We start from the raw sequence: 26,384 nt of genomic DNA, 5'->3' as shown, positions 1-26,384 counted from the left end.
TTGCCCACTTTATGAGGACACCAGCTGACAGTACCATACTCTAGTCCTTCCAAGACCTTTACTGTTACAGAAATTTTAATGTTAGCCCAGACCTTCACAACCTCAGAAGGGACTGAGGCCAGCTGGGTCAGGAGGGCCGAAGGGCTGCTATAACATTCTGAAACTCATTCCAAAATATGGGCTGCTGTGACTGACAATGTTTTTCCTTTCTGGCTACAAAGAGGTCTAGACATTAGGGACATAATTCGCAAGAACCACCAAGCGACCCATTTCCCTTTCATTCAAAATAGGTGTCCTAAGTTTTCTGGGAAGTTTAAGGATGGAGGAAAGAAAGCTTCATGTGCTATTTTTTTAAATAAGCACATCAGTGAACTAACTTCTTCCTTCCTTTACTCACATATTCATCCATGCGGCAAATATATTTATCAAAGATTGATTATATGACATTGGGTATGAAGGTTACTGAGATGAACATATGTCTGGTTCCCAAGGAGCTTACTGGCCAATGGAGAAAAATGTCTAAGTAGGAGATTTAAAAATTTTGTGACACAGAAGGAACTCCTGCCATTTGCAACAACATGGATGGAACTAGAGAGAATTATGCTTAGTGAAATAAGCCAGGCAAAGAAAGAAAAATACTTTATGATATCACCTAATACAGGAAACTAAAGAACAACGCAAACAAAGGAACTAAATAGAACAAAGAGCAGAATAGCAGTCAATAGGGGGAGAGGGGAGGGAGAGAAGGGGATAAGTAAGGGAAGGGTTTAGTCAAAGAACCCGTATAAATGACTCATGGGCATGGACAACGGGGAGGGATATGATTGCGGGAGAGGGGGTGGGTTGGGTGGGGGAGAGAAATTAGGGGAAAAGGGGACAACTGTAATTGAAAAACCAAAATAAAAAAAATAAATAAAATAAAATACATTTACTAAGCATAAAAAAAAATTTGTGACACGTGAACACTCTATGTCTGCAAGGAAGAAATTCTGTTAATATCTAGGGAATGTCTGGCATAATCTAGGGGCTTATATATATATATATATTTTTTTTTTTTAATAATTTATTTGTTTGCTTATTTTATTTATTTATTTTTTTAGAGAAAGGGGAAAGGAGAAAGAGAGGGAGAGAAACATCACTGTGTGGTTGCCTCTCACGAGCCCCCAACTGGGGACCTGACGTGCAACCTAGTAATGTGCCCTGACTGGGAATCGAACCAGCGACACTTGGCTCGCAGGCCGACACTCAATCCACTGAGCCCCCGCAGCCAGGGCAGGGCTTATATATTTTTTAAGTTCCTTAGGTAGACCCAATAATTTAATATACAAATAGAATCACATTTTCCTGATAGTCAAAGGTTTCAATATGGTCGTTTCAATGAAGGCTTTTTTTTGCATGAGTGTAATTATATAAAAGACTGTAGACACAGGGTGTGGCCCATCATTGTCAAGCAGCAGTTCTGATGACCGGGTCTCTAATTATATATCATAATAAGATGATAGATTTGGTCTGCCATCTAGTGATTAAGAACCAAATTCTTACAATTAAATTTAAAAGCACATAAGCTTTATGAGAAGACAAATCTATGAGGGTATATTAGAAATACAGGACAATTGAGTTACTCTCAAATAAAATGTGGTCAGATAAAATACATCTTTTCTCTCTAAAATACTAGTGCCAAGATTCTTGTGGTAATGACTTCACAATTGATTGGTTCAATTTGTTTAAACATTTGGTAAGGGTAACAGAATCCTGTAGCTTGGAAGATAAAATTTTTAGAAGTTACAACAGCATGGGAGATTGCCAGTCTTCCTCAATTTTAGGAAAGTTAAAGAAACATAAATAGCAAAATTACAAGTGTCATGATATTGTGGTTTTTGAACTCTTTTTCAGATTTTATAAAAATATTTGTTTACTCATGTTCTTTAAGACCAATAAGTTTTTCAAACTTCTAGGCCTTAAAGGAAGTTTAATGTCAGCTTTGATTAGTTTTATGATTTGCACAGAGGAATCATGAAGATAATATTGAGTCTCTCAGAAAGTCATATACAAATTCCTATTCAGTTACTTTTAATAATATTGTTATTCATAAAATAATTATGTCATGACAACTTTACTGCAAATTGGCTGCAATTTTGTTTTCTATTTTACTTTTCTTTTCATGTAAATAAACATCTATGTGGAAAACAGAAAGGTCATCCTAATCATAAGGTGCACAACTACCATGTTCAAAGCCGAGAATGGCAGGACACCCTGTATTTTCTACCCAGTGTTTCTTTGTATGTGTCTTTCATTGAGACATGAACAATGAAAGTTCACTGAGTTTTTGAGCCCTCTGTGATGTACATGAATTCTTGTGTGGGGGAGAGAAGGCAGAGTCGAGAGCGAATGTGGTTTTTCATCTCTTTGCCATTTAAAAGCATTCCAACTAACTTTCCACATCATCTTAAATTTAATTATAAATTCTCAGGGGAAAAGGACCAGTGATGACTCAGAGTATAAAACTAATTTTTAACATCATTTAAAGAAAGAAGTATAGTGACCCACTTCTTTGCCTCCTGGATGGAGGTCATGCTGTTTTAAACTTTCAGGAAGAAACTGACCTTCTATGAATTAGCACTAGTCTATTTATACCAAACCTGAAAGAGCTGCAGACAACAGGATTAACTCACCCCAAAAGTGTCTGTCCCAATTTAATGATAATTAACATTATTGATGTCATTTTGTTAATTGTTTGTTGTTCTATTTCCAGGTATCTAATTGTTTCATTGATGTAATTGAAATCTACATGACAATAATACTGTATGCTTTTGAGAACAGAACACATATAGTTTCAATATTTTGCACATGCTGTACTAGGCACATACTTACTTACTCCTCAATAAAAACATGTGAACACTTTTGTTCCCAGGGTGTGGGAAGGGAGAAGCAAGCTTATCGAACTTATAACGTATCTCATTTTAAGCCATTGGTATTTAGTGCTTGTGATTAATGAACAAAGTTACTATTAATTTATTTACTTAATGCAATTGTTTAATAAACTATAGATGTAAATTCATTTCTATATAGGTTGTGTTTTGTTGAATTGTTCATCGTGGAACTATAGAGCTTTCAAGTGGTTTTTCACCTAAAAGTAACACTGCTTATTTGATGTACACATTTCTATTTTTTAAAAAACTAGTCCTGACAAAAAGCATATTAAAATAGATTTACATTTTCCTTGGTTCGAATACTTTGAATACCACTATACAGAGCTGTATATATTGTACAGAATCAATGTTGTTTTATTGATTAGCTATGTATTATATGATGAAAATCTTTTGATGAAAGTGAAAAAAATTAAAACTTTATGCTTTTCTTATGGATAGCAAGGGAACAGGTGTCATGTTTTGAAAGCAAATTTCCATTTTGCAGATATCTGTGATTAAAGACTAAATAGGTGAAATAAAGGGTTCCATAGAGCAATGAGAAGAATGTTGTCCAAGAAAAACATTCTAAAGCTTGAGGGTGGTTATCTGGGTGAATGTCTTTATTCTAAACAGAAATCATTTTCATTTGTAGTTCTGTGTTATTACTTGAGTTTATTCATTGACAAATGATAATCTCTCATAAACTAATTTCAAATGCATTTGTATATTTTTGGTTTATTTCTGTAAAGTACAAAGTTAAAGCTGGTGCAATTAAATTAAGGAACTATAATTTACTTTCATTCATTTATTTATATCCATCCATCAAACAGCAATTTGTTGAATGTTGGCTCTCTTCAAAGTATTATGTCAAGCTTTAGAGATATCACAATGAACAAGGCACATTAATCCTTATGTTCATAAAGTTTACTGTCTAATAAAGGAGATAAGAAAATAAACAAATAAAAATAAATTAATTAATATTAATCATGATAAATTTTATGAGGGCAGTGATTTTTGCCTATCTGTTCACATTTTAGTATCTGTTTAATTACCTTGCATACATTTCTTTGATCCCCTGGGATTATATTAGCTAGGGTGTGTGACAGACCAGGTGCTTTCTCAAAATGAAGAATCAACATCCCAAACTTTTGCATGCTTTAGGTGGGTCCACTTCTCAAACAATCCCTTCTTTCCCCAGGCTAGACTCACAGGCCTGTTTGGTCTATCACCTCCTCCTCTGCCATTTTAACTTCTGTGGTGCATATGTCTGCCTTCCCCTTGCCCCAATCCCAGTCTGGGAAGAGGGGAGGCTATTTCTCTATCCAATTATCTTGCTAGCTTTTTATGCTCAGTGTAGAACCTCCCCATGTCACCATTTTGACCAATGGGGGAGACTGCCCTGACACTATGGATAGACTGTCTACTAGTAGCAGTTTGTTTTTATTCCTCCTTACTGATCTTTCCATGTTTTGTTATTTATATTTTCAATAATGAAGCTTTTTAGGAAGATTTCTCTGATTAAGCATACCTACTTTGGATCACTATTTTTTCTTCCCCTATCATGCTAAGATATAAGTATCATAACAATTTTATTTTGAATTATATATTACTTTAGATGTAAGTACTAAATGAAGTAAATTTATCTGGGTTTTGCATCCTTGGGAGGTTATTGCTTATCTAGAATTTTTTAGAAGCCACAGATGATTCATTTTCTCAGTTATTTTCCAGTTTTTGAAATTTCAGATTACTAATATTCTGTTTTTGTTTTTGTTTTTATTCTAGAAGGATATGGTGAAGAAATAGCCTGCACTCAGAATGGTCAGATGTACTTAAACAGGGACATTTGGAAACCTGCCCCTTGCCAGATCTGTGTCTGTGACAATGGAGCCATTCTTTGTGACAAGATACAGTGCCAAGATGTGATCGAATGCGCTGACCCTGTAACTCCCCCTGGGGAATGCTGTCCTGTCTGTCCACATACATCTGGACATGGCAAAAACAATTTTGGTAAGAATGCTCAGGGAGAACTCAGAATTGATCCAGTGACTTATCCTTATAGTTGCAGTAGTTTTTGCTCTCAGAATTCAGCAACTCAAGAAGATAATTTAGCTACTATTCAGTGGTCTTAGCAGTTAATGATTTGACTCACGCACTTTATCTAACATTAGTGAGAAAGAAACAATGATCTCCTTTCTTTTTAAAAACAAGGGAAATTTTTGACAAAATTTTTAGTGGTTTTGTCTAGTTTGAGAATTTCTCACACTACTTACGATAGTGATTTGTTACCTATCCATGCTGGATGCCTCTGAGATATTTGTTGATTTTCTGTGGAGTTGACTAATGTTCTAAGAGAAGATCTAGAAAAAGCATTTATCTTTCCTGGTGTGAACTTTTTTCTTGAGAATGGAATAATTATCTCTGATCTAATATAGTGCCACAAAACCACCTATTACTATAGCTTGTAATTGCAGAATGCTTTTTATGTTAGTTAAGAAAGACAAGAGAATTAATGTATATCCTGGGGGAAACAATGATGTGAACTACTGCTTTTTAAAACTATTTTTAGAGAAAAGTGCTTGTGTTTAACATAGACTATGTATATGAATACACATGTTAAAGAGACTTACATGTGAGGTAAATAAGTTTATACTTATGTGTTTTAATGAACCAAATAAGATTAATGTTAAAAGTTTTAAGTTTTTGTTTTAGTGGTCATGAATCACATCTTGTATGTATCGTTGTCAAGACAGTGTCAAAGCTTTACTTTTACCTCAAATACCATTGCAAATAAGAAATATAATTAAGTATTCAACAGTATATTTGTGGAAACATTACACAGTAGTTTATCAATTCTCCTCCTGGATATCATTCAAAAGTAACAATGTGCCTTGAGTCAATACCTAAACTCCATTTTTAGCAATGTAATAAAGAATACATAATGGAAAGAATTAAAAATAGGATACCTGAAAAAAGGTTACCTGAAGCAGGAATTATCTTCAAAGAAGCCCCAAGGAATGAAGTAAGATTAAACCTGTGGGGATAAGTTAATAGTACATTGGGACAGTGATAGCAAATATCAAAAACAGAGCAAAGTACACAATCTCCTGCATATACCTGGTTTGGGAAAGCCCAGTTCATTCCCAGATGAGTAATAATAATAATAATAAAGAGCTAGCAACAGCACTGATTTAAAGATATAATTTTAAAAAGGTAGGTGAGTTTAACTAATATTACATTATCAAGAACATACCGATAAGTATCACGAAACAGGTAAAAATTCTGGCCAAACATTTCACCATAAACTAAATAAAGCTTCATAAAGCAATTGCTTCTGAGAAAGATGGCCATAAATTAGAAATACAAAAAAATAATAATAATGAGGAGAGAAGTAGAAGGAAAACCAAAATCATAATAGGGAAATTAAAGTGAAAGAGGAAGGCGCACAGGAAGAACTAATACTGCAGAAAATATAGTAATGGACATAGAAAATAGTAATTAGAAAAGAAAAAAATTAAAGGATTTGAAAAAATAATACATATACAAACAGGTAAGGGATATCCCTGAAGAAGAATTCCTAAAGAAGAAATAAATGCAAGGGATCAGAACAAATATGTATAATAATATGATACAAGAAACTTTTCTGAAGTAACATTAAACTTTAATTTTAATATTGAAAATAGAAACCAAGTGTCTGAAACCCCTAAAAATTAATATTAAAACTTATCTTACTAAAGTTATTAAACTTTAAAAAGAAGGAAAGACTCTTTTGGAAAATCAGAGAAAAAAGAATGTTTAATAAAAAAGCATCCCTTCTAAACTTAGAGATAAAACATGTATCACAACAGCAATTTAACATTATTGAATGTACCCGAACAATCAGATAAGAAAAAAAATTAGACGTTTAGCAGTTAGAAAAGAAGAGGTAAAACTATCAATTTTCAGAAAATAAAATAAACAAATTAATAGGCTTGCTCTATGCAATTATATCTTAGTATAAATAATGGGAATAAAAATACTTTAAAAAATAATAGCAACAGATAAAATAAAATGGCTAAAGATAAATTTAACACAAACTGTTGAAGATCTATCTGAAAACAACTATAGAACACTACTAACTCAGATGATGACTTTAGCACATGGAATGTTCTATTATATTCTTGGTTAGAAACACTAAAAATAGGAAAATCTAGAGTAGTGGCCTCCTGTCAGGGGTGAAATGTGGGAAATAAAGGGAAAGGGGACAAGATAGGAGATTTTTTACTGCATAATTGTATGCCTTTAGTATAGTTGAGTTTGTTAATTATATGAATGAATAGCTTACTCAAAAATATAAAAAATAAAAACAGAATATTGACTAAAATATTTCATTATAATTTTAATTATTAATTTTATAATTCAGCGAACTTTAAATGCTATCTAATGATATGAAGGATATTTAAATAATGTCAGAATTTTTGAAAGTGATGTATTATTTTGCCTCATGTATATATTGATGTAAAACAAGTTTTGAGTTCTGCTTTGTAGTGACTAGAAAAATCTGTTTAAGTTAAATCTGGACTCCACAAAAATATCTATTACTAAAATAAATATTTAGGAAATTCTTAAAAACTGTTTATGCATAGAATAACATATTTATTCTTTTCTTTTTATAGGTAGAGGAAGAAAGGTAAGTTTTTCTTTGCATAATTTCATTTTTCTAAATGTATTTTTCATTCTAATACTATGTACACAGAACTGTGCTTTAGAGTATTTGAAAAACTTTTGTAATGTGTAGAGTACCATACAAATATAAGTGTGTGATCTCAGGTCAGCTACCTTGCTTATAGATTACAGATACCTCTATATTTTTCAGTTTCTTAATTTTCGTTCATAGATGTTTCTTCCAGAGGGTTATGAGTCCCTTAATGTGACTGTGTCACATTAATCTCTGAATTACTTGTGTTTATCACAGTACTTAGTATATACACCTTAAACATATTAGAATTACAATGAATGTTTAATTGAAGGATGGAAGGAGAGAGGAAGGGAGGGGAGTGCAGGGAGGGAGAGAGGAAGGAAGGGAGGGAAGGTTAGTCTACTGTGGTTCCTCCTCCATTCATTGGGAAGTAAAGATTCAACTAAAGGAATTATTTGAACATTTTACCAAACACGCATACCCTCCCCTTCTTTCCTCTTCCTCACCTTCAAGGCGCCTAAAATTTAATTCCAGAGACAAACCTTACACTCAAGATGAGAATTGTTTAATATAGCCATGACTCTAGAATACTAGCCCGTTTTGACACCTGTCATCTGGCAATAGGTAGTCCCACTAAGTGAAGTGAGTTCAGTTCTGTTGGTTGTATTGTCAGTTTTCTGGTTAACTTGAAAATTATGAAATTTGCTCCAGTATTATCCAGATGGGATGGGGATGGGATTCAAGAATAGAATGAGCAGTCATCCCAAATTTCAAGGCAATATTAGACAGATTAACAGTGAATTTAAATTGTCTTTACATTTGCATACAATGGAACAAAGTGATAATCAGATAGATATACAGATAAAGCAGTGCTGTAATTTCATGGTAAATGAAAGTGATGTTATCAAGGGGGTGGCCAGACCACTTTTATACATTTTGCTTCAGGAGGTAATACTATAAAATTGTCTTTGTTGAAATAAATATCAGTGAAGCTATTTCTGTTTGAACACAGGTCAAAGAAGAAGGACTACAAATACCAGCTTACATTTAATTTATATCTGAGAGCAAGAAAAACGGAAACTTAAACGTTTGAGTATAGGCCTCAAACAAACTGGATAGTTAGATACCTATATAGATGATCTAAGAAAGGAAAGAAGAACTAACAGTGAGAACTGTCCGGAAGTAATCAGTTTAATTCGTTTAGTAATCACCCAACTTACTGAGGGACAGTGTTACACTATATCAATTAGATTACCAGCTGGGAGAAGGACACGCTCAGAACAGTTGCCAGTTTAGCACACTTCAGTTATGTTCCTATCTTCATGACTGTCATTTATTGTCAGAAATATGAGAGCAGAATAATGCTATAAAAATACATTTACAGTTGGTTTATATCAACATTGAGTTTATTTATAACTTATTCATTTAATCGTATTAACTACCATATAATTCATATAGTTACTGCGTCTTTGCTGTAAGCCTGTAAGAGGCAAATGATACAGATGATGTGAAAGTGGGAAAATCACTATGACTGTCTCCATGGTAATGGCATCTTATAAAAGGGATAAGGCATGTCCACCTGACATTAAATGACAAGTAACAGACATGATGTAAAATTAAACTGATTCTCATCTGAATCTGAGTACTTAAATGGGTATGAAAAACAAATTTAGTTAGATTTTAGATAAATCATCATTTTATATAAATTAACTGTTTCATAGCCTATATTAACAAAAGCAACAAATATTTACTTGTGTGGCTTTTTCCAAAGTAAGAAGTCTCATAGAATCACTAGAAAAATTTATTATCAAAAACTCATAATGGAATACTTAAACCCATATCAAATGTTGTCGAGAAAGAGAGAGCTCACAATAAGATAACAAAAAAGCCCTACAATGTAGCTAAGAAAAACACCCGCAGGTTCCATTCTACTACATACAAAGAGCAAAGCATGCATTTTTCTTGCTGGTCTCCTAGGATGGAGGTTTCACAGCCATTCTTACCTGGCTATTCTATTTTCCTCATTTTGGCTGAAATAATTTTTCCTCCTTTTTACTTGTTTTTCTAGACTTGTTATAGAAGAAACATTTTTTTCCAGCATGATTCTTATAAAAGTTCTTTTTAAAATTGCACACATTTACATATCCTTTCTAAACAATTCAAATTCTTTCAGCATTTCAAAGAAAGCACTAATAACTCTTAAAAGGTAAATTTTTATTACTGTCTCATTATGTTAAAAATGGGAAGACCTGGCCTAGAAGTTAGAAGATGTGGAAATGCAGAAATAAGCCTGTTCTGCTTTGCTTACTAATATGTGCTGACCCCTTCTGCCTCCAGTCCTTTCTTACGTTGACTTTCAGCCTCTTGTGTTCTACCTTGAAATTACTCACATAGAGTTTCCTCCTGCTTCTGTAGAGCCATTTCCTATTTCTGAATTCTCAGTTTATTCCTGACTTCCAGAGTATTAGTTACCATAGCATTAAAATCAGCAAGAATGATCAGTGTATTGTTCTGCCACTGAATCCATCATTAAGACTATCAAAATTGTAAAATAACTTTTAAAATTCATCTTCACGAAATGTTTTCAGATGTGAGATACTATTGGGGAAATACAATTAAATTGTGTGTTTTGGAACTACAATTTGGTGATTTAAATTTTAAAAATCTTAAAAATATGTATGATCCTTAATCCACAACTTTAACTTCTAGAGATAAATCATAGGTATTAATTAGAGATGACACACAAATATTTATAAAAAACATTTATAAATAACATTGTAATGTTATTTTTAATTGCAAAAATGAAAATAAAATCTGAGAGTAATATACTGAGGCATTGATTAGGTAAACCAAGTTCAAATACATGATGGGAAATTAAGAATACCAGAATATTAACAGTGTTGATCTCTTGAGTGTTGAGTATGTTATTTAGTATATTCTTTATGTTTTCTGTATTTAAAGAATTTCCTGCTATGAACTCATATTATTTTTATAGTCAGATAAAAGAATAATATAAGTGAAAGAAGAAATTAAATAAAACAGAACTCATTACTTTTCTTTTTCTACATTTTTGGATATAATCCTTAATGTATTTATTCTTGGCAATTGTCTAGTAAAAAGCATTGATCCATAATTTATTAATGAAAATTAATATATTCATAAAGAATTTATGGAGAATTTTCATGTGCCAAATGAAGGATATAAAGTAGACATGATTATGACTTTGGGGAGACCAAAATCTGTTGGAAGACAAATCCTAAAATAAAAAATACAAATAAATGTATGATAAAATAAAGATACACAAAGGTACAACTCATCCAATATTATTTAACCTATGTACTTGATGTGATGCTATAATAATACAGTTTCTGAGATTCTAAACTTCAAGAATTAAAAGAAATTCCATGTACACCTTTTGTGTTTGCTACATCTATTATACAAGCAAAGTAATCTGCTTGATTGTATTTATTTTAAATTATGATAGTTTCTTGTGTTATTTTTTTATTTTTCTACTCAATTAATATTTTTCTAAGTATTTTTTCTAGATTTTATTCAGATATAATATTACTTAATATTATCACATATTTCCTTATTTTTTTCTTTTTCTTTTCATTAATATGAGCACACTTATATCATGTTATTTCTTAGATTCTTCCATGAGTTTTAAGAAAGGGTGATAAGTGTTTCAGGACTGGCACCTGCTAAGTTACTAGACATTAGGTTGGCATGTAATATGAGTGTGAAAGTTCACATATGTCCACATTTCTAGAATTTTTTTTGTATTGTTAGTATTTAGGTATCTTTTTCTATGGCGCTTTGACTTTACATCTTTTCATCACAAGCATTTCTTGGTCTAGTCAACTCTTGGGGTTTGATTGGTGTAAAAACTGAGTTGGATTTATTTTCTTTTTCTCTCTTTCAGATAAGTAATATTTTCTCATGAATAATGTATAATTATCCAAAATTCATTAACTTTTTTTTCTGTTTTTGTTCCTTACAAAGAAATTCCAATGTTTATATAGAATATTCTAGCATGACATGTTCATGCTCAACAAATCATTATATTTTGCTAATTGAAGTTTTTTTTAACTTCATAGGGAGAAAAGGGAGAACCAGGATTAGTGCCTGTTGTAAGTATATATATGTCTATATTGTTTTCATGTACCTTTAATAAACTTAGCTATTGCATAGTTGTATATTATTGCTTATATATATATTCTCAAAAAAAGGGAACTGATTTTGTAAGCAAGTTTTTAGTATAAAACAAACAAACCAAGGTAAATTTATTCTTTGTTTAACAAAATTTATGTTAATAAAAATTTTGTTTAATACAATTTTGAATATTAACCAAAATATATTAATTATTGAATACAGAATTTAGTATTTATTTAACACAATATTTTTTGCTTTTACAGTCCCATCACCAAAGGTGAAAATCAGGGTTTTACAAAATTAAACATACTGTATGTTAATATAAAGTGATAGTTAAGATGTATGTATTTTAATTGTATAAATAGACATGTAATTCAGAGATAAAGGCATGATTTAATATTCCACACTTCTGGAAATATGTCATGCCATTATCCTGATTGGGATTTCATATTGTATGAGTTCTTAAAAGTTATTTAGATTTGTAAATGATCAAAAACTGTATCATTGAATAGGACTATAGTTTTTCAACAATCACTCGTAGATTTTAAAGGAGTTATTATCACTCTGTCAAAGCAAAAGTGTATGCATGTTGATTCATTTGGCAGTGTTTGCATTTTTGCTTTGCTTTTAAGTTGGACTCTTTTTAACAAATTACCTAAAAAGAAAATCATTCGTACTTTTTTCTTTCATTTAAAGACACTTATGTGTACTTACTATGTCTCAGGCGCTGTTTTAAAGTACTTTTTAACTATTTATTTGTTTGTCTTCAAACACAGAAATTCTTGAAGAAAGTAATTTCATAATCATTATGACCATTTAACAGAATAATACATAATTATTCCAATGGTGTGCAACTAAAAGGAATATGTAGTCAGGCTCTGTACCCAGGCCTCTGGGCTCCAGTATTGTGCACTTAATTACTCTTCCAGAAATGCTTCCTTGTATTAGAGTTTAAATTAGATGATGTTTTAAATCAAAAAGCAGTGAGGAAACTGTCATCAACTGACAACAGTTATTTTTTAAACATTCACAGGGACTTTTGTTGTTATTCTTGTTTGTTTGACTATTGACTTTTCTAAAACTCTGTCGACAGAAATTTATCTTTACAAATTGCTTTGTTTATCATTTAGGTAACAGGCATTCGTGGTCGTCCCGGACCAGCAGTAAGTAGTTTCTTCCGACATTCATGGCACTCTTAAGTTCTTTGAGATACTGAAAATCTTTATGAATATTATATCCATGAAAAGACAATAGAATGTTTTCTTGAAGCATTTTGTCTTGAAACATCTTAAAGTTCAGGAATTCTTTTGAAGGGTAGATTATTTATCTGTTTAATGAAAGAAACTTAATTTTATCAGTTAATGAAATTAAATAATATAGCAGTAGAATTTGACATTATACTTCAGAATAGCATACTTCTGGCTTAGCATAAAAGACTATTGATTTCAGGTTTGAATTAGCAGTAGCATTCATAGATAGCTAGATGGATAACAGCACACACATACACACTCAGACACACAATTCCCGTAGAATTTAAAATACATTAAATAACATAAGTTACATACAGTATGCTTTAACAGATCTGCCTCCGTCATTCTGAAGCTTTTGCTTTTAAATAATATTGTATATTGGATTGAGTAAATGCACAATCTAATTTTAATAACTCAACTGAAACTCTTTTAAAGAGAAATAAAATTCTCTAGGCAACTGCAGTTTTGTAAAAAAAAGAAAAAAAAAGCTCATTTAAGATATCAGCACAATGATGACACTTTTGAAATATAATAATCACTTGCTCTTTCAAGGGATGAATAACTCCAATTAGTATCTGGAAAATTCTAAGTGGGTTTTAAATATACAGTGAAGACGATGCAACATTGTAAATCAAGTAGAAAATAAGATTGTTGAAGGTACAGTACATAAAGCAGTAGTAGATTGAGAGGCTTTTCTTTCTCTTGCTTTCAATGGCAACTTGGACTTTGACGAATAGTTTAGGATATCATGTACCAATATGAATTCATACATTCCCTCAGATAATTGAAATTTGGGGTTTACACACCTATGTAGCTCATAAAATCTGAAATATGAGATTTTATGCCCATAATTTAGTGGCAGAGGCTTGTCTGAAAAAAGACAGCAAAAATGAATCTTCACAAATTTGCCATTACTGTTCAAACTACTATATTCAGCTCATAGGGCTCCACAATGGTATAATTAACACTTAATTCTTTACAGACCTGTAAATTCACTGCTAAAGCAAACAGCCTTTCTACTCACACAGAGCTTTGTTATGCACATGGCTTTATTTTCTATGGTCTTGAACTGAACTGAATTCAAAAAGAAGGGTGATCTTTCTGTTTTCCAAGTCTTATACCACGCAAACCTTTAAAACAAAAACATCTGAAGTATACACGTTTTGTAGGCATAACCATTATTTTCTGTTTTAGGGACCTCCAGGATCACAAGGACCAAGAGGAGAGAGAGGCCCAAAAGGAAAACCTGTAAGTTGGTAGTGGGTTCCATTTGTGAGAATTACACTGTGTACCGGGTAAGGCCCTCTCTACACCACATCCTCTGGATGAAGCCAACAGCTGGTGGCTCTGTTCTTCTCTCGCCTCTCTTGAATGGGACATAGTATTCAGATTACAAAGAAATTATCACATGCTAATAATTACCTATTACCTTTTTAGATAGCAGAAATGACATTTATTTTTTTTTTTATGAATTCAAATTAAAATTATGTAGAATCTAAGAAATCATAATGAATACCTCAGGTTGTTTTCAGAAAGAGTAACTCATGAGTAAACAATGCCAAGAATGTCCTATTGAGATAAAACACCCAAGTTCTTGTGATCTGTGGAATGACCAAATTAGATAAAGGAAAAATAAATTATTAAAGGATAAAATTTTCTCTCAAGGGTTGTAGAATGGATTTATTTTGCAAGTAACATGCTGCATTTTTCATTGAGCAGCTGCTACAGAGCTATCAAAGGAGTAATTTTAGAATTCAACAGATCCATTAGCAGAACAAAAGGAGCACCTTTAAATTTAAATAATCAATTCTATACCCTTGAGATAAAACATGAGAATTTCAAATGTTTCCTCTTATCACTGATTAGTATCCTAGGATAGTAATTCTTTATCTCACCCACAAAAACTAGCGACTTTCATGTATGAAATAACTGGATTAATTTGTGTATTGCTATCATCATCTTATGTTTCAATTAGCAGCATTTGTGATGTTTCATTTTCTGTCAAATGATATCTACTAAAATTTTACTGTGTGGACTTTTATTCATACATAAATGTCAGAAATTTGTGAACACGAAGCAACAAATAACCTTGAATATATAAATGAGGAAAAATGTATTTTAGGTCATATCCCTGGGAAATCATACCGCTCTTGTTTCATCTTTGATACTATTTTACGCTTCTACATAGCATTATGCTCATACTTTTCAAAACTGGAGTTGGAGTTATCGATGGTGTTTGTAGGCATGCAGGCAAATAACAGTGCCCCAAAGAAGTAGGCCATAGCCTATGGGTGGGCAGCAAAGCTGTGTTCCATTTATCTTATGCCCCATCCTTCATTGCCGTTTCACTAGTGTTGGCAGCCTACACACTATTGGCAGCTCTCAGATATCTGTCCAGGGTCTAGAATAACAAGGACAGGCAGAAGGAGGGTATGAGGGTTGGTGGTCATGCAGAAAACATTGTGTATTCATGTATTTGTGCTGAGAAGAGTTAATAACATTGAGTGCTAGGTCTGTTATGAAAAAAATGGTTGTATTTTCAGAATTTCTTGTTAGAATTCAGTGAATCTACCCGCTGTCCTTCTTTCCTCCTCTCCTTTCTGTTTCCCTCCCCTCCACTTCTCAACTTTCTCAACTTAGTGTGTGATATGCTCCTTTTCCAGTCTTCATTAGGCCTGCAACAATCAATGCAAATACTGTGCATGTGCAAGTAAAAGAGTAAGGAGTAGTTATTTATTTAGAATTAAGCAAGAGGATCTGGCAGATATTCAAGTAGGAAATCTATTTCTTTCAATCCTAGCAAGCAGTGGTGTGATGATGTTTAATAACTGGCTCATTAAAAAAAAAGTGCTTCTAGTTTTTGCTGATTTTCCTGGTGTCAATAGTCTCACCATGGCTGATTTCAAGACATTGGCATGATATCACAAAATACCCATAGGTAGAATGTTTTGCCACAGGTCTTGAGACTTTCAGGAGCTGCTTAACTGGACTAAAGCTATGCCTGGCACAATATAGGATGGTACTACAATGATAAATATCATTTTTCCCCCTATTTTCATTACCATCAAACACTACAGAAGGCTCACAATGTACAGTAATTTCTAAACTCTAATATTATTGCTATTTGAGGTCAGATGTTTCCTTACACATTGCTGTTTGGCAGCATTCCTAATTTCTACCCACTAGATGCCAGTGGGAACACCTGCCCCATTGCCTCATACCATTGTGACAGCTAAAATTATCTCTTGATGTTGTCAAATGTCCCTGGGAAGGCACCATTGCACAGGATTGAGCTACTGATATAAAGAAACTCTCAAGAAGCCTTCATTACTAGCCAATGGTCGTCATGAGCGTCTCTCACCACAGGTCCTTAGTTTTAAGTGTATTGTCTTGGTAATTTCACAGTGATGACAAATGAGCAACCTCTAGAAGATGGGCAGTCAGTGGTGTCCTGAGTTCTAATTGTACGTGACACCTAACATCTATAGGTTCGCTTTCTATCTGTAAAATGGGAAATATCCTAGATGTGCCATGTCATAATTTGTGTTTGTCGTACTACTAACTAGCAGAGAATAAGTACTTGATGATTCTGGGTCATCGTTAACTCCTGTCCACTTGTGGATGTTTAAAGATCGCCACCTAGTGGCCATCTTCAAAAACTATCTATTGTAGCTTGCTTCCTGAGGAATGGGAGAACATTAAACTTAATATATGTAAATGTATGTGATTCAGCTCACTGAAAAAAAAAAAAAATTAATGGATTCCCAATTTTCAATTTTTGTTTTCAATACTTATCAGTAAAAATTTTCACATATGTACACATACTATTTTTTTCTTATTTTCACTTATAATCTTGCTCGTTATGTTCTCTTTTGGATAGTTTTTATGAATTTTAATCTTAACCTCTGTAATAGGATATTATACAGAATATTTAAAGAAGATGCCACGGAGACACAGAAACATCATGAAGTCAATGAAAAAGCAGGCTGTCTTCAGAGGAGACTTTGAAACATGATTATTAATGACACAGGGCTGGAGAAAAGAGACAATATTTTGAGGATTAATATTATCCAAACCTCTTTCTACTCCCAACGACACTAATGTAGTTTTTGGTTTTGTCTTTAGAAATCTCTTTGACAGCAGAAATAATGTGTCAGCTCATTTTTTGTATATATTAATAACTGGTAATAACTAGCAATTTCACATTTCAAAATACATTAGCTTTTTAATTTAATCTTTATTGTATTTAGTCCCCTTATACCCCTCTCCCCCCAGCAATTGCCACACTGTTGCCCATGTCTATGAGTCCTTTTGTTTTCACGTGAGGCTCTATGGGTAAGTTAGACTACTACTTTGTCCGTGCAACCATTGACAATATACATTTGCAGTTCATGTTGCTCACACTCTTATGATTCAGAAATCCTAGATAGCAATTAAAGTCAGCCCCCATTAGCATACAGAAAATTAAAAGAGTTCAGTGAATTGTCAGTGGCTTAGAAGTCAGAAAAGGTTTGATTTTTAAGGGATGAGAATAGTTTACTGAGAAAATATTTTTCAAAATGTCGCTTTTTCAGACTAAATTATCTACTTCTATTTGAAGAGATACATTTGCTTATTTATCCCAATCTTACATGAAGTAAACATGTCTATATGAATGTTTGAATATGTTAAAATACTTTAATTAAGTTGAATAGCTATTATTCCACTTTCCCAAAAGCCATCACCTACAAACTGCCCCCTCTCTAACCTCAGCTTCTTCTATATGTACTCTCTCTGCTATGTGAGCTCATATTTTAGTCACTTGTTGTGGGCCACTTGGTTTTCTCATGTTTAGGTATGAGAAGCTTCTTTTACTACTGAACTCCAATTCATTTACCATAGTTTTCTTAACTCATGCTTCTCATTATAAAATTATATTGACTATTGAGTTCTGTAGTCTGTTCTTTCTTCTTAAAGTTGGCTAAGACTCTTTAGGGTTAAAAAGCCAGAAAATACTTAACATGACTTGTGGAAATGATGAGGTTAGGGGATGGAGCCTTTCCAGAACCGAGGACTTGGCTGTTCCCCACGCTGTCTTCAGGATGTGGATTAGGAGGGTGGAGCCTGGTGACTGGAAATCATTGCTCACTTCTCTGAGAAGTAGACGCGGCTAGGTCTCCGTGCCTTTCCCTCTGTTTCTATTGGTCTGCTCTGTCTTTTGGGTGGGAAGGAAAATAAAGTCTGCTAGACTTGAAGTACTGGAGTAAAGAGAATTGAAATGTGAACATATAATAAATATATTGTGTGCTATGTTCCAGAGACTATGTGAAGCATTAAAATATTAAAAAGATAAAAAACCCACAAACTACAATGAAGGGTCCTTCACATTTTTTGTTGTAGTTGTTGTTGGGGGAGCTTAAGCAGGCACATACGTAGTTAACTAATCTATAATAGGCAAGTGAATTTAGAAATTATTGGTCAATACCCTTGAACACCAAAATTTGCCAAATAAAGAAACTTATTATAGGTAACTAATAAACAGACCACAATCTTATAAATATTCCAGGAAAGCTGATTACTGGGGATTTTTTATATCAAGGTTAGAATTAGAATGTACCATGTACCAATAGTAGAATCTGATCATTGCTAAATTACTGTAGGTGGCTAGATTGTTATTCTTTTTATTATTTTTAAGACTTTTTTTCAAGACAAGTTTTAAGTTTTTATTAAAATTGAGAGTAAAGTACAGAGTTCGATACCCATCCTGCCCCCAAACATTCATCGCTTTTCCCATTATTAACATCCTCCGTCAGAGTCCATAGTTTGTATTTGGGTTCCCTCTTAGTATTGTACAAGTGTATAATGACATATATCCACTATGATACTATACAGAGTATTTTTTCTGCCATAAAAATCTTCTGTGCTCCACTTATTCATCCCCCACCCTCACCCCAACCCTTAGCAACCTCTGATCTTTCTACTGTCTCCATAGCTCTGCATTTTCCAGAATGTCATAGTTGGACTCAAAGAGTATGGTTGCTCATTTTAAAATAATGAACACACCACCAAAAAGTCTGTGCATTTAGCTTTCTATTAAGTACATATTTGACAATGGGTTCTAATTTCCACTGACTTGTTTTTACAGGGTCCCCGTGGTCCTCAGGGAATTGATGGGGAACCAGGTGTTCCTGGTCAGCCAGGTCCTCCGGGGCCACCTGGACATCCTTCTCACCCAGGACCTGATGGCATGAGCAGGGTAAGTTATGTGCATTGTTCAATATCAATTTAGATAATATGTGATGTTTTTGATTTATTGCTGCTATTTTAAATTGTGTTGTTTCTGTTGTTGACCCTTGATGGTAAGAGCAACTTAGTGAATGCAATGCTGCTGTGAACAATGATAAAACTAAGAAATCCGCAGGGAATTGTTGTGAAATTCAAAGTAACATTTTTTAAGTGCTGCTTCAAAGGTAGTTCTCAAGGTCAGTCCAGGACTTTGTGAACTTTGTTCTTTCTGTTGATTCCAAAGAACCACAAATATTATCTCCACTATGAAATGAAAAAGACTCAGGAAGCTGTTGAAATCTGTGTTATGACCTCCATACCAAGGGAGGATGCCACATCTTTGATGATCTGTCTGATTATTTTTCAAATGTTAGTTTTCAACTAGAAGTAAAATAAAACAAAATGCCTTTTCTGTACCTGTACCTTTGAATTCTTAGTGGCGGATGTAGGCATTTCTGTGTAGATTGCACAGCATAACAAGGGAATGTATGGAGCCCTGAGATATGATTTTTGTTTCATAACAGTTTATGCCTTTGTGTTTCAACTGATTGTAGAAAGAATTGCCAATTATTTTCCACACAATATGCACATTCTTTTCCCACTAAAATCCAGAAATTAGAACTCCAGGAATGTATAGGGAGAATTTTGGTCAGTTGGGTTACCAGAGTTTTTACATATGAAAGACAGTTGGTAAAATTGTTGCCAATTCTTAGAACATTCGGGAATTCCACTAAAAGGATTATAAAATTTTTATTAACTTACATAAATACAGTTTAAAGTTTACTGGCCATGAACAAGAAAGAAGAGTATCAGCTAAGTAATACAGTCTGAAATGGAATCTGGAATCTTTAGGACAGATGTTGTAAAAGCATCTTTTAGGCTATAGTCAGATGTTTGGCATCCTCTATCCATGGGAAGAAATCAGATAAAGAGATTTGCAGCTGAAATTGATGAGACTGGCTAAAATCTTAACAGAATGAGTCATGAATTTTTCAAGTATCAGACATTTGGCCCATTGCAATAGTTGTTCTGAAACAACATAGTTATAAGATACTCTGTGGGAGGTTGTTCAATTAAAAACACATACAACGGAAAACAAATTGAGTCTTTTTCTTGCTTTAAAGAAAAAATTTAAATTGATTCGTAGAAGGGCCATTCTATAAGAATCCCAGAGAATTTACATACATATCTCAGTTTAGTAAGTATTTTGATATATGCCCTTTACCGTGGAAATGACGTCAACACATTGCTTTTCCAGCCATTTTCAGCTCAGATGGCTGGGTTGGATGAGAAATCTGGCCTTGGAAGTCAAATCGGACTGATGCCTGGCTCAGTGGTAAGTGCAAATTTTGCTGATAATTAAAGTACCTTTGAAAAAACCATTTAATAAAAAGAGGTTTGAGTTAACTAGTTAAGAGTAATATGTATCCTCTTAAACATATCAATCCATTTATTCATTCAATTTATTTATCAAACCCTGCTAGGTACTAGTTAAAGGCCCAGTGGTATTCCATTCATAACTGTACAAAGTATTTGTCGACATTAATAAAAGGCTGTCTATATATTTCATTTATTATTTAAAGAAAATAAGGGATTTTAAAACATATCATCACCAGCACCAAATCAAAAAAGTATATTTTTTTTCAATAAATAAAACAATTGCTTTATGGCCTTGTTAGAAATAGTGATTTGGCAAAACTTTGAAACAAGTTTGCTAGTTTTATATTCATCATTTCCTAGTTTTCTTAACATTCTCTGGTTGCCTATACTAACAACTTCCAGCTTCAAAGTTTCCTTGCTGAGCATACTGATCATTTCCATCCTTTTGAATTTCTTCAACAGCCAGAAAATTCCCTATTTTTCTCTAGGCAAATACTTTAATCTGAGTATTTGGAGCAATGCAATCTCACTGAATGAATTAGTACTTTTAAAGCTAACCCTCTCCCATGCTTTTTTGTTCATAATATAATTCAAAAGCATTCCAGATTAATAGAATTTTAGATACATTCTTAAGACCAACATTATCAGTAACTTAAATATTGTTTGTTTATATTATTTAGGTCATTAGCAATATGATCTCATTCAATGATTACCTTGGGATAATTTTCTGAAGAATGAGTTTCAATCCATTTGAATTTTAAATTATATGTGTTTATTTTTGTAATGAAGCTTTTATTTTCTTACTAGCTAAAAATCTAATCAATTCCAAAAAATTTTGATTTAATTGATTTCACTTTTTAAAGTACGGCATTAAAAATTGTATAGACATATCTTAACCAATTTTTTAAAGTTGAGTATTCCTTTTCTTCTCTTGGTTATATCTCCATGTAGTCATTTCACGATTAAATGAGGAAAGCCTGTGAGGATGCTTTAAGTGTATGTTATGAAACAAAGAAATAATCCAGAAATCTCTGTCCCCCAAATAATTTTAAACTTACATTTCAAATAATCTAGTCATTATTTTTGATGATTTCATAAACTTTTAATTCAGCTTGCTTATTTAAGTTATAAGAGATATCTGTTGCGAAGCTGAAGAATTAAAAAGCTTGATAAGTCCTTTATGCCTGCCAAGAGTTTTCTTCTGTCAGATGTTCTGTTTTAACAGAACCACTCCTTAAGCATGCAAGTATTTTTGTCCCAAAGGCATTGGGTGTGTACAGGCATATTTTTTATTTCTCTTTATGATGGCAAGAGTGTATATAAAATCATCCCAAATGTTATGCTAGCTTTAATTTTCTTGAATTTAGCTGCATTCCAGATGAGCACAGATGGGGAATGTCATCCTCTTCCACTAACAAACCTTCACTTTTCCAGATTCTAAAGCTGATTCAACAGTTTTTAAATGTTTGACCTAGTTGTCAGGAACAGTATACAACTTTTCTTCTCATTTGCTTTTAAGGGTCCTGTTGGCCCAAGGGGACCTCCAGGTTTACAAGGGCAGCAAGTAAGTCTTTTTATAATTAAATTATACACTGGAGAAAAAAAAATAAAAATATATAAATAAGGTCTCTGTGACATGACTGCTTTTGGCTGGCCTTTAAATTGCATACTGTAATTCTTACTTAGAGTGGGTTGTATTCAATTAATTTTCACTTATTTAGAAATATATGCAGTATAATTTTCAAAATTGATTGTGGGGCTGAAGTTTTGTCTGGTTTCTTTCTATGACTGACTTCCAATACAAATAATTTTTATGTGCCTTTGCTTCTGAAATAACATGTCAGGATGAAAATTCTCATAATTGGTTATGTGCCAACTCTGAGGCTATGAAATCAGATTGTAGAAGGCTATTACTATGTGGTATTATTAGAAATAACAGTCAAAGTTATCACGTAATGGAATCTTTTAAAAGAATATCATACTACTCCTTGTGTCCATGCCTCTGGTTCTATTTTACTCATTTGTTTGTGTTGTTCATTAGTTTCCTGTATTAGGTGTTATCATATAGTGTTTGCAGAACAGACTGACAGTGACCAAGGGAGAGGGAGAAAAGAGGGGAAAGAAAGGGGAGGGTCTAGTTAGAGAACTAGTATGAGTGACCCATGGACAAGGACAATGGGGTGGGGAGTGACTATGGGAGGGGGTGGACAGGGGAGGGGAGAAGCAATGGGGGAAAAAATGGGACAACTGTAATAGAAAAACAATTAAAAAAAATGTTAAATGCAAAAAAAAAGTATCATACTAAACTTTTTTTCTGTAGCCTATAAAATACCAATAAAATAGTGTTATAGAGCTATGTTAATTTTTGTAATGATTTTACAGGCAGTAGGAAATTATTTTTCAAAGGAAAGAAAAGAAGAGAATTCTTATATCAGTCAAAGATACCATATTGTCATTATCATGTGTGTGGAGTTTTACTTTAAGCCATTTTATATCACTACCATTGGTGAATAGAAAATATAGTTGTTATTTAAGATGAGAAAGTGGAAGAAGACAAAGAAGAAGAAAAATTTGATGGTAACTACCATTGATTGAACACTCTTTGCCAGCACTAATATGCTTTAGTTATATAAAGAAATATAAAAACCTAATGAACTAGGTACCATATTATTCTCATTTTATAGATTAGAAAACAAAAGTATAGACAGAGTAAGTAACTGACACAAAGTCACATAACTAGAGAGTGGTAAAGCCAAAACAGCCCTACACTTCAGAGAATTTAGGATTTAGTATTCTGTTTTTCCTGTAATTTGTATATCTAATTTGTATACATATACATTATTTGTTCTCAATTTTAGGGTGGTGTTGGACCTGCAGGTCCTCCTGGTGAACCTGGTGAACCTGGACCGATGGTAAATGTCAAGTGCACATGTAGGCTCAATTAAATATGGGTCCACCATTACAACGGTATCCTGAGTTGTTTATTTTATCAGCTCTTTATGTATGTAGCAAGAAATTACAGTTCAGTTCAGGGACCCTGTATTTGGATTGTACTTAAGCTATGTTTTTTTGTGGCAGGGTATTTAAATTCAGAGACTTTGAATTTGATTAGCAGACAGTGCTGAGGTATTTGCATTTGTGAAATTAAAACTTGTTCCTGTTGAGCACGTAATCTGAGTGATACAACATAAAATTCAGCATATTAATAAATCTAGCTTCTGTATTTAATTTGTCTCAACATTATTTTGGGTTGAATCATTGGTAGGAGTAGATAAATATAGGTAAATGTTGTTTCTTTTCCTTCTGTTTTGTTATTAGGGTCCAATTGGTGCACGTGGACCCGAGGGCCCTCCTGGAAAACCTGGTGAAGATGTACGCTGCCTTTCTTTATTTTGCTTTGAAATTTTGAAAGAGACTAAGGAGCTACAGTGTTAACATGAATGTTATTCATTAATTCCCATTTCATTTCCCCCACTTTTAGCTTCCATTAATGTCAGTCAAAACTGGAGAGCTCAGAAGGGAATTTTACAAAATCTAAAGTGCTCTAAATTTTGATGGTAATACATTACTAGGTACTGTCTCTTTCCCTACATTCCCCATGGTTTTCCATTGTAATTTCTTCATGGGATACTAGAATTATTGTCACAATAGCTTCAGTCTTTGCTAATGGAACCTCTGAAGTGATCCGAAGGAAAACTTTATTACTCTGATGTCAAAAACATTATGAGGTTTTCGTTTCATGGATTTTTAAAATGTGTTATTAGGCTAACATCAATATTGCTCTCTAATACTGAAAAAGTCATTTCTTTGGTTGGATTTTTAATTAAAGTTAAGACTCAACTTCAGATTTTAACATTAAAAACATGTGATCAAAGAACAGGGTGCAACAACAGATTTGCTTTTCTGGAATGTTTCTTAGTTGTACTAAAGTTGAGTATAAAGTTATGGGTAGGCCATCATTTTCTCTGTGATACTAAACTAAGCAAATATTTTCTCTTTATGTGTCATGTGATTTATTTAAGCACATTGCACTGAATTTGGGCATAAAGAAAACATCACTAGCAGTTCTTAATATTTTTATAACAATAAAAGAAATGGCAAGTAGTAGTTTAAAAAAACATTGTTTAATTTAATGCCATGTGTTGATATAGAATTTTATGCATTTGTGTGTGAGTGTAAATTTTAATGTCCATAAAATGGTGAGCTAAGTCAGACCAGTATTATTTATACTCATTCTTCTGAATAAATTAATGAAACTTCCACAAACTGACTTCCTAGAACCGGTTGCCATCAGAAATAGAGCTGAGCATTTTTATAATGTTTACAGCATTGAACACAGCTTTCTAAAAAAGACTTTTTATCTGCAAATGATTTGTCGTTTGGTATCAGAAGAGAACATTTTAATCCCTCCTTGCTGCTTTGCTTTTTTTTTCCATAAAGGGTGAACCTGGTAGAAATGGAAATCCCGGTGAAGTGGGATTCTCAGGATCTCCGGTAAGTTTATATTTATCAATACAATAGTGTGCATTAGACACTACTACCAAGATATATTCTTTTCTGTCATGGTGGAATGGGAAATTTTGCCAGAATTTTAATTCCAATTTCCTGCTTTGCATTGCACCATATGAAATACCCTCATAGACCTAGAGAATTGTATCATGACCTAACATGGGTTATCTCCAAACTATATAACAAATTTTCAGATACTAGTCTGACCTACTTATATATAACATCTCAATTCCATTTATCATTTTTCATCTTTTTAATTAAAATATTTATTTCATATTGTTCACATGTTGAAAACAACAGCTTGAAGGAGAACACGTTATCTGCTAGGGACAATACAATGTGGACAACACGCCTCTTTGGCTGGTCCTCAAACCCTACCTAATGCTTGGTGAAATCTTGATTGATGTTCTGAGCCCTAAAGCTTATGACAAGATGCATTGATTGCCAGCACTCCTAGCACAGCTGTTTTCTTCTCCCTTGGGTCACTATAGGGACGGGCCCTGGCAACCCACTCTGCCAGAATTTAGGATCTGGGCCACTTGGCCATACTCTGAACCCACCTTTCTGTCTTCACTCACATTGTTTTGATAGGCCCGCCCCTGGGATGTGCTACATAGGCAATGGGCAAAATTAGGGAGTGATAGGAAAAAAAATCCTTTAACATTTCTGTTCTTAAAGTTTCTCCTTGTTCAACATCCCCTAAATTGATTTAATCTTGTACTCATTATATTTTCTATGCTTTTCAAATGCGTATACCACTCAGCACATCCAACAATACTGAGGTCCTTGCCATTTACTTTCTGAAAACTGATGAGGTCCAATACCGGGATTTTTTAAAACAATGAATTCTGATCTTTTAAGGGAATTCACAGGACTCTAAGGACTATTTAGATTCAAATATAAAACCAGTCCCCAGCTCCTTTCTCTCTTTCCTTTCCTCCCCCATCATCCTGGAAAGTCAGAGCAGACAGAGGCATGTGGTTTACTCATTACGTTAGCACAGATGTTCGTTCATGTCAACCAATCCAGGCCTGAGCCTCCTGTCCTGCTGCGCTCCTGCACACTGCAGTGTGGGACCCTCCGCGGGAAGGAAACGTGCTCTGCCAGCATGTCACAGATGCATTTTGCAAGTGCAGTGCAACGATGTGTGATTGGGTGCGATGACAGTCTTGGGTCAGCAGAATGAGAAAATTTTATGAGCCGTAGTACATCTGGTTCATTTTCTTGTTATATTAGAGATATGTA

The 26,384-nt window shown here is 33.3% G+C and overlaps 1 protein-coding gene across 1 annotated transcript in view; it reads left to right on the top strand.

The window, feature by feature from the left end:
- Nucleotides 1–26,384, top strand: part of COL5A2 (collagen type V alpha 2 chain) — a 142,248-nt gene that overhangs the window by 67,328 nt on the left and 48,536 nt on the right. Inside the window, exons 2-12 of the mRNA XM_090281585.1 lie at nt 4,692–4,916; nt 7,562–7,575; nt 11,682–11,714; nt 12,867–12,899; nt 14,181–14,234; nt 19,111–19,221; nt 20,509–20,586; nt 22,150–22,194; nt 23,489–23,542; nt 23,949–24,002; nt 25,071–25,124. Coding sequence (XP_090137711.1) covers nt 4,692–4,916; nt 7,562–7,575; nt 11,682–11,714; nt 12,867–12,899; nt 14,181–14,234; nt 19,111–19,221; nt 20,509–20,586; nt 22,150–22,194; nt 23,489–23,542; nt 23,949–24,002; nt 25,071–25,124 — 755 coding nt within the window. The remainder of the gene's footprint in view (nt 1–4,691; nt 4,917–7,561; nt 7,576–11,681; nt 11,715–12,866; nt 12,900–14,180; nt 14,235–19,110; nt 19,222–20,508; nt 20,587–22,149; nt 22,195–23,488; nt 23,543–23,948; nt 24,003–25,070; nt 25,125–26,384) is intronic.

The sequence above is a fragment of the Furipterus horrens genome, unplaced genomic scaffold, assembly GCF_987537825.1.
Source record: "Furipterus horrens unplaced genomic scaffold, mFurHor1.1.pri manual_scaffold_1, whole genome shotgun sequence".
Taxonomy (NCBI): domain Eukaryota; kingdom Metazoa; phylum Chordata; class Mammalia; order Chiroptera; family Furipteridae; genus Furipterus; species Furipterus horrens.
The sequence above is the reverse complement of the archived record's forward strand: the minus strand, read 5'-3'. Positions and strand labels throughout refer to the sequence as shown.